Source organism: Lolium rigidum, chromosome 1 (genome assembly GCF_022539505.1).
Source record: "Lolium rigidum isolate FL_2022 chromosome 1, APGP_CSIRO_Lrig_0.1, whole genome shotgun sequence".
In the NCBI taxonomy this organism is placed as follows: Eukaryota; Viridiplantae; Streptophyta; class Magnoliopsida; order Poales; family Poaceae; genus Lolium; species Lolium rigidum.
The window spans coordinates 126,471,498-126,483,815 of NC_061508.1; the positions used below are offsets into that span (position 1 = coordinate 126,471,498).

Here is a 12,318-nt window from a genome sequence, read left to right on the forward strand (position 1 = left end):
AGAAGAAAAATTCTAGCTGGCAAGGTAATCTTACTTCGATAGAGACTAGCTTATTTGATTGAAACTTGGCTCAGTAATGCTCCTAGTAACGTAATCTCGTTTTTTCTTATACCAAAAGGGGTTTTGAAAATATTTGACTTCTCTAGGGTCCGTATGCTTTGGCAAGAAAAGCAAAATGTGCAGAAGTACCATTTAGTTAAATGGGTTGACGTTTGTCTAGTCTGTGTAGATCAATTTGCATCTCCTGGAAGCCTGTTATAGTAGATCATAGTCTGTGTATCTGATTTTTATGAGCTTTCTGCATGTACTTGTCTAGCTTAAGTTTGTCTAGTTACCTGGTTATGTTTTTCAGATTTTTAGTATGGTCTCAAAGTTATGGAAGTAGCAGAGGTTGTTCTGCTTCTTTGCAAGGGGTGGTTCGTTTTAGTTTTGTATAACTGACTCTGGTTTCTTCAATGAAACTTGGAGCCCTTGGGGCTTCTCTTCTCTTTTTTTTTTTGGTGCAGTCAACTAATCACGGCCTTGGTTATCAGTACTTCCAACTAACTGGGCAGCGCACGCAAAATGCGCTATGCTGTGATTGCCCCAGCAAACCAAGCACACGGATCATGTATCAACCAAATCAAGATAGTGATGGTAGAATCACACCAATTAATTTCACTCACCAGTAATGCATGTGAAGCCCGATATACAACAATCTACAGTGCCTAGCTAGCTCGCTATAATCCCGTATCTGTTTTTGTTTCTTAGCATGTATACCTACTTGACTATTTGTTTTGTTTCTTTAAGCATCGAGTCGATGCGCCCGTCCTTGTTGTATGCATCCACAATCTTCTTGGCGTAGGATGGCATGTGCTGCTCTGCTCTGCAATGTAGGTATCATATATAAGTCTGTCAGTTCATTCACACGTCCTTCCTAACATGTACTCATACTGATTAACTAAAGAAAAATCCGGGGGTCAAACGACCGGTCCGTAGTCATAGAAATGAATGTTCAAGCACCGTCATTCTACGGCATGGAGGCGGGATAAGGAATGAAGGAAAGGGGTGTGTATTACCTTGCGCTTCCCCATGCTCGCTTCACATACAGGTAGTTCCTTATAGTGTGGTAATCAAGGGAGTAGCGACCAAATTCCAGCCCCTTGGGTCCAATCTGCACAAACGCAACCACATTACGCGCTAACCATGCTATTCAACCCACCTCAACATCCACAATGTAGCATTTCATCACTAACCAGGTTTAGCAGGAAGGCAATGATGTTGCCCACAAATCTTGGAGCTGGGTTAGCAGGGCCTTTCCCTGAAAAGTACCACTCCCAGTGAATCACATTTTAGAGCCAAGCAATACTTAGTAGCTGCAGTCAAAGGAACACCATACAGCGATAATTCATACATACCCATTTTCGCTGCATCATCAGCTTTCACTGTCTCCATCACAAACGGTTGTCTAGCTCCCTGAGAGAGAACAATTCACACTATAACCATATAATGAATGCACTAATCCTAACTCCGCAGTTTAGAAAATTACAAAGTGCAAATTTTATGTATGGATGTGGATGCATACACTGCTAACTGTCGGTGTGCTTTCCAGAAGGCCCTCTACCAGGCTGAGCATCTCCCTTCCACGGTCATTCCTTGTAATCAGGAAAACAAATATAAATCCAACATTAATAATTCGACTGCTCACTAACAACAGGTGAATTTTGGGTTCAGTTTAGTTACCTAACCGTGATATACTGAGGATGTTGAGTCATGGAAACTCCAGCATATTTAGGTACTCCCATATAGCCCACCACCAAGTCCTGCACTCTTGCAACAAACCCTTTTAGCTACAGGCTGCTTCGGCATACAAGCGAACAAACCGTTGGAGTAGAAACACTTAAGAAAAAAGAGAAACAATTGTATAAGGATAATAAATCGTCTGCAACAGGGATTAGTTACTGTTTTCAAACCAGATACTATATTGTTATGCACATGAGCAGAAGGAACACAGAATTCTATTGTAGCCAGAAAGTACATGACTCATTCCTCAAAAGATGACTAAACTCCAACTTAAGTATCTAACTACCTATTTGAAATGAATCCGAAAAGAGCACATATTCAAATTAAATAAAAAGGAGAGGAACCTCACCGCCAAGCCATTTGTGTAGTCAAAGCAGCTGCAGGATGACAGAAGTAAAACCATTAGCTCAATATTAGGGAATGATGCCTACATATTTTTTAGATGTCCCAAGTAAGTTATACAGTGGGCGTAGCATACCTGTAGCATGATGGTGCAATAACATCAACCAGGTCGTTTGCTGGCAGGCAAAAATATGGGACCTGCTTTAAATTAGGCAATGAACAAACAAACTTGGCATGCTCAATGCTGTAGAGTAACAGACAGGCAGGTAATTTACCTCTTCTATATGCCCGTCCAGATGCTTTAAGTGAACCTGCATATACTCATGGTTATCGAAATTGGCAAAGCAGCAAAATCATAACTCCTGTTTGTCAGTACATCCTAAAAATGGTTGTTCAACTGTTGATTCCTAGAAGTAAATGATTGTTTCAAATTAAGTATCACCTTGTAGTCCTGCATAAATTCGTAATGTAGAACAGTTTCTGGTTCAGTACTGGCAGCCTTCAAAAATTTATCAAGTCCTTCACGAGTACCATTGTCCACTGAGAATATTTACTAGTGTAAGAAAAAAGCTCATATATATCTTCCATGCAGAACAGCACTTAAAAAAATAAAGATAGACTGATTTGGAGATCCATCAGTACTTACCACAATTTGTGCCAAGCACATAAAGCTTGTCCAAGCCAAGGTACTTCTCTACAGATCTCAAAGCTGTATTTCAAAGAGTAGAATGGTAAGAAATTTTCAGATATGGTAAACCACCATGGTAGAAATAGAAAAGGTTTTGCGTAAAAGGTTAATACCTTGCACTTGGCAACCGACGCCACAAAAAAGAAGACGCTTTACACCAGCTGCCTGTCAAAGAAATTCATGAAACCCAGGTTTAAGAATAGTGTTAAAAAACAGGACGTATGACACAACAATCAAGACATCATAGAATTATCTTTGGAGATAGCACCGAAAGTGGGCTTTTGTTCTGCTTTTGGAGACACAACTGGAAAGGGCTATTTACAAAGCAGTTCAGCTTAATGATCAAAGAGCGTATGTTCTTTACTTCAAATATCTGCCATCATGATTCATGACTCATGACCCATTTTTTGCTTCTATAGGTTGAGATACAGTAGCTAGCGGCAAAAGCAAAGTATATAAACATGAAGAAAAGATAGATTTACCTCTACTAAGGCGAGTGTATCCAAATTTGGTGATAATGTTGGCTTGACCCCTTTGGCTGCAATCACTTCTTCTGGAGTCCTAGCAAAGCACTTGAATATTACTTCCATTTTATCAAGAATGGGTAGCATAAAGCATGAGTTTTGTCATCAAAATGAAACAATCAAACACTTGTTTTTCCAATGCAAGTTCGCTCGTTCTATATGGTCAGTCATCCAAGTAGCTTCTAGCTTGTATCCACCACGTAGCGGAGCAAACATTTTTGGCAACTAGCTACATGGAATTGATATCAAGTATAGAAATGCCATAATATGATCACTTTGGCTATGTAAAAATGACAAGGTTTTTAAGGGCGAAAATTTATCTCTTATGCAGGTCATCTACCGGTGTACGAGTTTGCTCCGTTTATGGTCGTCTCTACAACGTGTGGAGAATCAAGATCTATTTATGGAGGTGTCTACACGGTTGGTGAACATGGTGAGGGATATTTTTATTCCACATGGGCCTCCTGCATCACCTTAGGCGTGCTATGATAGCTTCTTGAGCTTTGTATCGCCTTGGTTTTTATTTTTTAGGCCAGGTGTAAACTTTTATGAGCTGTATCTTCGCGATACTAACTTTCAAGTAATAAAGAGTCATTTATCGAAAAAAATGAAAAATGAACCGATAGACCAATAACAAGGTTCTTGGCATCATGAAGAACAAATGGCTAGACCATGACCAATGCTTTTAGCTCACACGCAAGCAAAAAATTTACTGAAAGAGCAGATGTATATCTATTGACTAATCAGAAGTGCAACACCAGACAAGTGATATAGTGTCAAATATCTTAAACTGACAAATAATCAATCCCTTGATACCTGGCTAAAACAGGCTTCGGAGCAAACCTATCGTCTGGATCACTGCAGATTGAGGTAATAAATAAGCAACATTAGTCAAGTCCGTGAGTTATTCTCTTGCAGTATAGAAAGATAAAAATGTGGTATCCGATTCTTGTCTGGGTGCCTTTGTACACAAACCACTGCATCAACCATATCTGCTTTTAGCATCTCGACCGCGATTGTTGTGACTATTCCTGTCCATTGAGCTCCTACATGTAGTTGAGGCACATGTGAGTTCTGACATATATATATGCAGGCAAATTAATTTGACAAGAGGTAACTGCATGTAGTGGGATGAAATGAAGAAGGTAGGTAAGTGATACCTGGAACAGGTTCTGTCTTCCTGGCATACAGGAGCTGGTCATACACCCCGAAGTACATTTCGTCCATGCTGTCCTTCCTGCCCCTCCCATGGACTATCGGTTCCAAATCCTACAGAAAGGCGTTAATCATGTTCGCAACGTAAGCTCTCCTTGAATGGCACACACATTTATAGCAATAGCGATAGTAATGTGGAGAAAGATGGAGGTGATTACCTCGACACGGGACATGCCGTCCCCGAGGAAGGCGCAGGCGTCTTTGACATGGGCGATGTAGTACGTGTCGCAGAGGCCGCAGCGGCTGCACTGGTCCTTGGCCGGGTAGACGCCTCCGGGAGTGATGGGCTTGGATTTCTCCCTCCAGTCCTCCCTCACCGCCTTCCCCTTCGCATTCCCCGTTCCCTTTCCCCCTAATCAATTCAACTCGACTCAGTTCATCGAGCTAGCTAGGAATTGAACTGAAGGTGCGGGATAGGTAGGTTAGGTAACCTGATGCGGAGGACGAGCACCGCGGGGTGAAGGAGAAGCAGGGTTTAGGGGAGGTGTAGGAGAAGCAACGCGCGGCCATGGCCATCGTGCAGAGTCGGAGCAGGCAGGCAGGCACACAGCGCTTGAGAGGCAGGAGCCGCTCGTGGACGACGATAAGATTGTTTGGACTCGCCCATGTTTGCACGCGACGCAGACATTGAGAGGAGATTGGTCGGCCCAACTACACTGAACGGAGGGGTGTGGAGCGAAGAGAACCGTTTCACTCTTCTAGCTTCGCCTCCTCCAAGCCACCGAGGAGCCGAAACCCTAGGTCTGCCGCCGACGTTCCTCCCTCCGCCCCCACCCTCCTCGTCGCCCCCAGAGATGTCGCCGGCCAAGCTCGTGACGCCGATGAAGGGGGCGGCGGGGATCTGAGCTCTCGGCTCCCTGCGTGGTGTCTAGATGATGGAGGACCTCCGCGCCGGGCTCGCCGCGGCCGCGGCTGCCGCTCGATGGGATCCCCTGCTCCGATGGCTGGCCTCTGGCTCAGCCTTAGGTAAGGGTGGTCTCTTCTGGCAGTTCCCTGGTGGGGGCTCTCTCGGGCGACGAGGCGGCGGCCTCGTGTGGTGAGGCGACGTTGACCGCGCGACCGGTGACGCTCGCGGATGCTGCTAATCGGTGCTCTGGCCGTGCGGACGGCGGGACAACGGCGGGTGCGAGCTGGGCGTGGGCGGCTTCGTCTGCTTAGGTCAGATCTCGAAGGTCAGATCTCCTCCTCCCTTTTGGGATCTCTCCTCCCCGCGGATCTTGGTTGTCGGCGGCTTCGGCACCGGCGCAAATGCTGGCTGGGGAGCCGGTGGGGTGCATCGGGGACAGGAGAAATCCTTGGTCGTGGACCATAGCGATGGCGACGCCGTGGGCGCCGTTCACCTTCCGGGAGGCACCGCTGAGGCCCTACCTGACATAGGCATCCCTAATGGGCCTGCCAAAGATGGTACCCGGGGTTTACTAAAGGCCCAGGACTCGAAGAATAAGAAGACTCGGAAGTCTATTTAGTGTTAAGGAAAGATAGTTTGTATTAGGAAACATAGAGATTTGTAATCTTACGGGTTGGGTATGAAACCCTCCCGAACTCTGTAACTTGTGTATTACGAAACCCTCGGCTCCACCCTCTATATAAGGGGGAGTCGAGGGACGAAGAAAGGATCGAATCTACTATCAACAGAACCCTAGTTTTCATAATCGGCGAGTACTTTTCGGCTGAAACCTTCGAGATCTACTTGCCCTCTACTTCTAGCAAAACCCTAGTCTACAATTTGTAGGCATTGACAAATTAATCCTTTGTCAATTGGCGCCGTCTGTGGGAATTAGAGGTTGCAAGGAGCTGATCTCGATGGCACGTCCAGAATCGTCGACTTCGTCGGTGGCAAGCAATACGATGGATCGAGGTAACCGGGAAAAAACTGATCTAGTCGATTTTATTCCTCACCCGCCCTCCCGTATGGATGCATGTGCCTATCTGGAGGAGCCCATCATCATGACGTTCGGAGAATTCCGATTCGGCGTCAACAAGGAAGGATCCTACCGTCTCGAAGTTCCGATCTCGTCGGAATTTTCAACGGTCAATTCTAACTTTTCGTCGAGTGACGAGGAGTTTTCGTCGCCACGCTTCATCGACACCAAGGCAAGCGGAAAGCTCGCCAAGATCTTCAGCAACACATCTTTCGAGTCGTCTGCGGACTCCTATATAAGCAGTGATTTCGACAGCGTCGACAGCTTCAACTTCATCGACAAATCTGCTGCCATCGGAAAGGTCTTCACCAATCTATATGATGGTGTCACCAATTTTGACAAAAATCAATATGCAAAATACCATCAAATCTGTGCAATTGAAGAAGCAGGCCGAACAAAACCAGAGACGTCAGAGGCTTTCGACGATTTGGGAAATCCATACGTCGATCCCGCTGATCTTAGAAGAGGCTTAGGCACTAAATATGCTGGGTCTTCATCTCGCGTGAGAGTTCAACTCCCGCAGGAAGCATGGGACAGGGCCGCAAAAGCCATGGATGGTTCAGAACCAATGACCACCACTGCTACTGTACAAGAACTACAAGCATATCAATATAGACTTGCTCGGGTGAGTAGAGAGCTGGAAAAATAGACAGCATCCTTGAATAGAAGAAAAGAGGCAGCCTCCGCGTCCAGCAGGCGTCGAGCAGAGCTTAGTCGATAATCAGAAACTTCGGCAGATAGCCATAGAGAAGCTCGAAGGAGAGCAAGATCTCGGCTGCAAAATATACCTGAAGAAGAGAGAGGAAACATAATTCAAAATCTCGACATGTCCTTCATGACGATTGATACAAGGGGAAATATCATCCCGAAAACGCCAGAAGCAGGTTACATGGCAACGCAAGCTTACATCCTTGCATCCAGACCACCTCCTGGGGATCCGAGAGAACCATTGTTCAATATGGCAATGGCTGGAGTCGGAGTTATGGGAACAGCGTTCGCAACCACGCCTGCCAAAGAAAATCCTAGGCAAAATAGTCCACGACCCACTGCAGCGGTTCAAGATCCACCAAGAACAAGTGGAGCAAGAGACACAGCAGTTCAAGTTAGGGTGGATGGAGCGCGACAAGAAAGAAGAGAACGTCAGCATTCACCAGAGGTTGCCGACGAAGATATGTGTGGACTCCCGTGCTTTACGAGAAGAGTTCGAAAGACTCGAGTCCCAAGAGGGTTTAAGTTACCCGAGAATTTCAAGAAATTCGACGGCCTACAAGATCCCGAGGATTGGCTCGTTGATTATCTCGAGATGGTGAAGCTAGTAGGAGGAACCAGAGCAACAGCCATGCAAAGTATCAGAGTTCACTTGAGTGGTGCTGCGAGATCTTGGATAAAGAAACTCCCCCCAGGTTCTTCGTAAGAAATTTCCGATCCACCTGCAAGAAACCTGCATCATTGGAAGAGTTGAGGGCGTGTCGACAGAAACATGACGAGTCGATGAGGAAATATATACAGAGGTGGAATATCATTAAAAATTCGGCAGAGGATATATCTGACGAGAGAGCAATAGACGCATTCGTGGCAGGAATTCGGCGGGGAGATTTCGTCGAGGACTTAGGGAGAACCAACCCTAAGACAATATCAGCACTGATGGAGATAGCCAACAAGTGGGCAGATGGAGAAGACGCAATATATAACAAGCGACACCGGTCGCCAGAAGAGGATCGCAGTCGAAATTTTCAAAATAGAAGGCGATTTTCTCGCCAGTTCTACAACAACGACGCTCCTGGCCATATATCGGCTAGTTTCCGGGGAAATCCTGGAGGGAATAGTCGAGATGACTATCAAAGGAGTAATGAGCAACAAGGCGACAATAGAGGTGATTCTCGCGGCAACAGGAAAAATAGTGGACCAAGGTTTCAAAGACCTTATGTGTCCCCCGAGGAGATGATGAACGGTCCGTGTCAAATGCACTTTTATCTCGACAACAACGGAAAGAGACAGTCAGGACATCTCCAAAAAGACTGTCGAAATTTTCAGGCAATGTTACGAGCCGCAGGAATTGCAAATGCTCAGGCCATGAACAGAAACCCCCAGGGGCCAAGAAGTGAGATCCACCTCCCACCTCCTCCCGCAATCACGGACGAAAATCAGCATCAGCTCAGAATAGCGGCAGCACCACACCCACCTCCATATGTTGACCCTAACTCCAACGGTGCGGTCTCGATGATTCAGAAAGCTAGGCCATCCAACAGGGCGCAAAAGGCAATCTCACGGCAAGTGTTCATGGCAGAGAAGATGCCTCCACCAACAGTTGAGTACCTAAATTGGTCAGGGCAAGACATTGGCTTCACAATTGCGGATCATCCACAGCAAGTTCCTCGACCAGGACAATCGGCACTCATCCTACCCGCAGTAATTGCTGGTTTTGACGTGTCGAGAGTTTTCATAGATGGCGGCAGCAGCTTAAACCTTATGTATGCAGATACATTGAGGAAGATGAGCATATCCCTGGCTAACCTGAAACCAACTGATACACGTTTCCATGGGATCACACCAGAGAAGCCAAGTTATCCATTGGGCAAGATCAACCTCGACGTTCAGTTTGGAACTCGAGAAAACTACAGGATAGAGAATCTGGAGTTTGAAGTTGTAGATTTCCCGTCGCAATATCACGCTTTGTTGGGACGACCAGCATATGCCAGGTTTATGGCGGTACCACACTATACGTACCTATTGTGGAGGTTGCGTGGACCCAAAGGACCTATCACAATTAAGGGAAGCTTTGCGCTATCCGATAAATGTGACAAGGATTTTCATCGATTATCAGAAACTTTCGGGATGCAAGCAGAATATATGGCGCCAAGGCTCACTGATTATGATGTGCTGCCAGATGCAGGGAGGTCTCCTAGGGAGCCAACTTTTAACACAGCCAAGGATTCAAAAGAGGTACAGATCCACCCGACGGACCCAAAGAAAACGACATCCATTGCAACAAACATGGATATCGCATAGGAAAGCGCGCTCGTCGAGTTCCTCCGTGAGCACTCGGAAAATCTTCGCATGGTGTCCAGCTGACATGCCAGGAGTACCCAGGGAACTTGCCGAGCACCACCTCAACTTGGATCCTCTCGCGAGACCAATCAAGCAACCTTTGCGGCGTTTTTCGGAACCCAACCGCAAAGCTATGTTATCAGAAATAGATCGACTCAAAGATGTTGGTTTTATCAAAGAAATATCTACAGAAGCCACGTGGGTAGCTAACCCAGTGATGGTGCCGAAGAAACACACGAAAGTCCTTCGCATGTGTGTCGACTTCACGTGTCTCAATAAACATTGTCCTAAGGATCACTTTCCCCTCCCAAGGATCGATCAAATCATTGATTCCACGGCAGGATACGAACGTCTTTCCTTCTTGGACGCGTACTCTGGTTATAACCAGATCAGATTAAAAGAAGAAGATGAAGCCAAGACAGCGTTCATAACACCTTACGGCGTATTTTGTTACAAAACAATGCCTTTTGGTTTGAAAAATGCGGGAGCGACATATCAGCGGATGATGCAGAAGTGCCTTGCAACACAGATTGGGAAAAATGTACAAGTCTACATTGACGATGTCATGATAACATCAAAGAAGGGGTCAACACTAATCGAAGATTTGAAGGAAACCTTCCACAACCTCGACAAATTCTGCCTTAAGTTGAACCCGACAAAGTGCTCCTTTGGCGTTCCTGCGGGAGAACTTCTCGGGTTCTTAGTATCAGCAAGAGGGATAGAAGCTAATCCCGAAAAAATACAGGCCATCGTAACTATGAGGAAGCCAACAAATTTGAAAGAAATACAACAGCTAACGGGGCGAGTCGCAGCTTTAAGCAGATTCGTCGCCAGGCTAGGAGAAAAGGCGCTGCCGTTCTATGCATTGATCAAACAGGGGGAGAAATTTCAATGGAACGAGTAAGCAGATAGAGCCTTTGAGAACCTCAAGCGCACAATTTCGACACCACCAATCTTGGTGGCGCCTAAAGAGAAAGAACCTCTCCTCTTATACATTGCAGCCACACCTCAAGTGGTTAGCACGGTTCTGGTAGTCGAGAGAGAAGAAGAAGGAAAGCTTCATGGAGTTCAGAGGCCAGTATATTTCATCAGCGAAGTACTGTCGCCTTCAAAACAGCGGTACCCTCAATACCAGAAACTGGCGTATGGAGTATTTACGACAGCAAGAAAATTGCGACACTATTTTTTGGCGCACCCGATAATAGTGGTCAATGAAGCTCCTCTGTCAAACATATTGAACAACCCAGAAGCTACGGGTCCTGTCTCCCTTTGGGGAATAGAACTTTCCCCTCGGGACATCACGTATGAAAAAAGAAAGGCAATAAAATCGCAGGTTTTACCAGATTTCATTGCAGAGTGGATGGAGCTACAAAACACGGGGCCTCCAGATTTATCGAGAACCTGGACAATGAACTTCGACGGGTCCAAAAGGTTGGAAGGCGCTGGAGCAGGCGTGATATTGGTATCACCTGAAGGCGACAAGTTAAAGTATGTCTTACGGATGACGTTCCCAAACGCGTCGAACAATGAAGCAGAATATGAAGCTCTCATACACGGGATGAAGATGGCGAAGGCTTGCGGTGCAACCCGATTGAAAATTTTCGGTGACTCATAGTTGGTGGCACTGCAAGTTATGAACCAATGTGATGCGGTTAATGAGAGCATGATAGCATACAAGGAGATGTATAATGAGCTGGAAAAACTGTTTGATGGATGCGAGGTAAACCATATCAGCAGATTGAGCAATGATAAAGCCGATGTCCTTGCAAACATCGGGTCACAATGTCTCGCGATCCCTCCAGGCGTATTTTGGGAAGAAATAAGCGAGAGATCAACAAAGCCAATGAAAACAAAGAAAAAGGAGAAGGAAGAGAAATCTTCGGGTACCACCAAAGAATCATTGGAAGAAGAAGAAGAGGAACATGAGCTAGTCATGATGGTGCAAATTCCATGGATGCAGGCTTACATATCATACATCCTAAGGAAAACAATACCCGACGATCCAGTTGAAGCAAGGCGAATAATTAGACGATCTAAAGCTTTCACTGTGGTCAAAGGGGAGTTGTACAAACGAAGTATTTTGGGTGTGCTACAGAGATGTGTCACACCCGAAGAAGGAAGGATCATCCTGAAAGATGTACACGAAGGAATATGCGGACATCATGCAAGCAGTCGAGCTATCGCAGCCAAAGTCTTCAGAGCGGGATTTTATTGGTTAACAGCAATTGAGGATGCGAAGGAAATAGTGCGAACTTGCGACACGTGCCAAAGATTTGCCGCCAAGCCTCACTCTCCGGCAGCAGAACTAATGCCAATCCCGCTGTCGTGGCCTTTTGCTCAATGGGGTCTTGACATGGTGGGAAAACTACACAAAGCTTCGCCAGGAGGATATGAGTATATGCTCGTTGCTGTCGACAAATTTACTAAGTGGATAGAAGCAAAGCCGATAAATTCACCGGACGGCGCGTCGGTGATCAAGTTCGTGAAAAGCATCGTCTTTCGATTTGGAGTCCCTCACAGCATTGTCACAGACAACGGCAGTAATTTTACGTCCAAGGAGTTCAAAGCATATTGCACAGAAGTGGGCATCAAATTGAGTTTTGCGTCTGTCGCACATCCACAGACCAATGGTCAAGTCGAAAAGGCCAATGGCATCATCTGCAATGGTATCAAGAAGTGCCTGTTAGGACCATTGGAAAAAGCTCGGCATACTTGGCCAGAGGAGCTGCCAAGCGTGTTGTGGAGTATTCGAACAACACCAAATACGGCGACACAGGAGACGTCGTTCTTTCTGGTC

The 12,318-nt window shown here is 46.0% G+C and overlaps 1 protein-coding gene across 1 annotated transcript in view; it reads right to left on the reverse strand.

Annotated features, from left to right (window-relative positions):
* Positions 1–613: 613 nt before the first annotated feature.
* The window catches only part of LOC124651377 (7-hydroxymethyl chlorophyll a reductase, chloroplastic-like), a 32,424-nt gene continuing 20,719 nt past the window's right edge, over positions 614–12,318 (reverse strand). Inside the window, exons 3-20 of the mRNA XM_047190476.1 lie at positions 4,983–5,149; positions 4,710–4,903; positions 4,497–4,605; positions 4,298–4,382; positions 4,153–4,194; positions 3,295–3,373; positions 2,926–2,977; positions 2,771–2,833; positions 2,567–2,664; positions 2,400–2,435; positions 2,261–2,322; positions 2,132–2,159; positions 1,723–1,802; positions 1,565–1,634; positions 1,398–1,455; positions 1,236–1,300; positions 1,059–1,153; positions 614–865 (exon numbers count right to left, since the gene is read on the reverse strand). Of these exons, the coding sequence (XP_047046432.1) occupies positions 760–865; positions 1,059–1,153; positions 1,236–1,300; positions 1,398–1,455; positions 1,565–1,634; positions 1,723–1,802; positions 2,132–2,159; positions 2,261–2,322; positions 2,400–2,435; positions 2,567–2,664; positions 2,771–2,833; positions 2,926–2,977; positions 3,295–3,373; positions 4,153–4,194; positions 4,298–4,382; positions 4,497–4,605; positions 4,710–4,903; positions 4,983–5,149 (1,489 nt within the window). The 3' untranslated portion in view covers positions 614–759. The remainder of the gene's footprint in view (positions 866–1,058; positions 1,154–1,235; positions 1,301–1,397; positions 1,456–1,564; positions 1,635–1,722; positions 1,803–2,131; positions 2,160–2,260; positions 2,323–2,399; positions 2,436–2,566; positions 2,665–2,770; positions 2,834–2,925; positions 2,978–3,294; positions 3,374–4,152; positions 4,195–4,297; positions 4,383–4,496; positions 4,606–4,709; positions 4,904–4,982; positions 5,150–12,318) is intronic.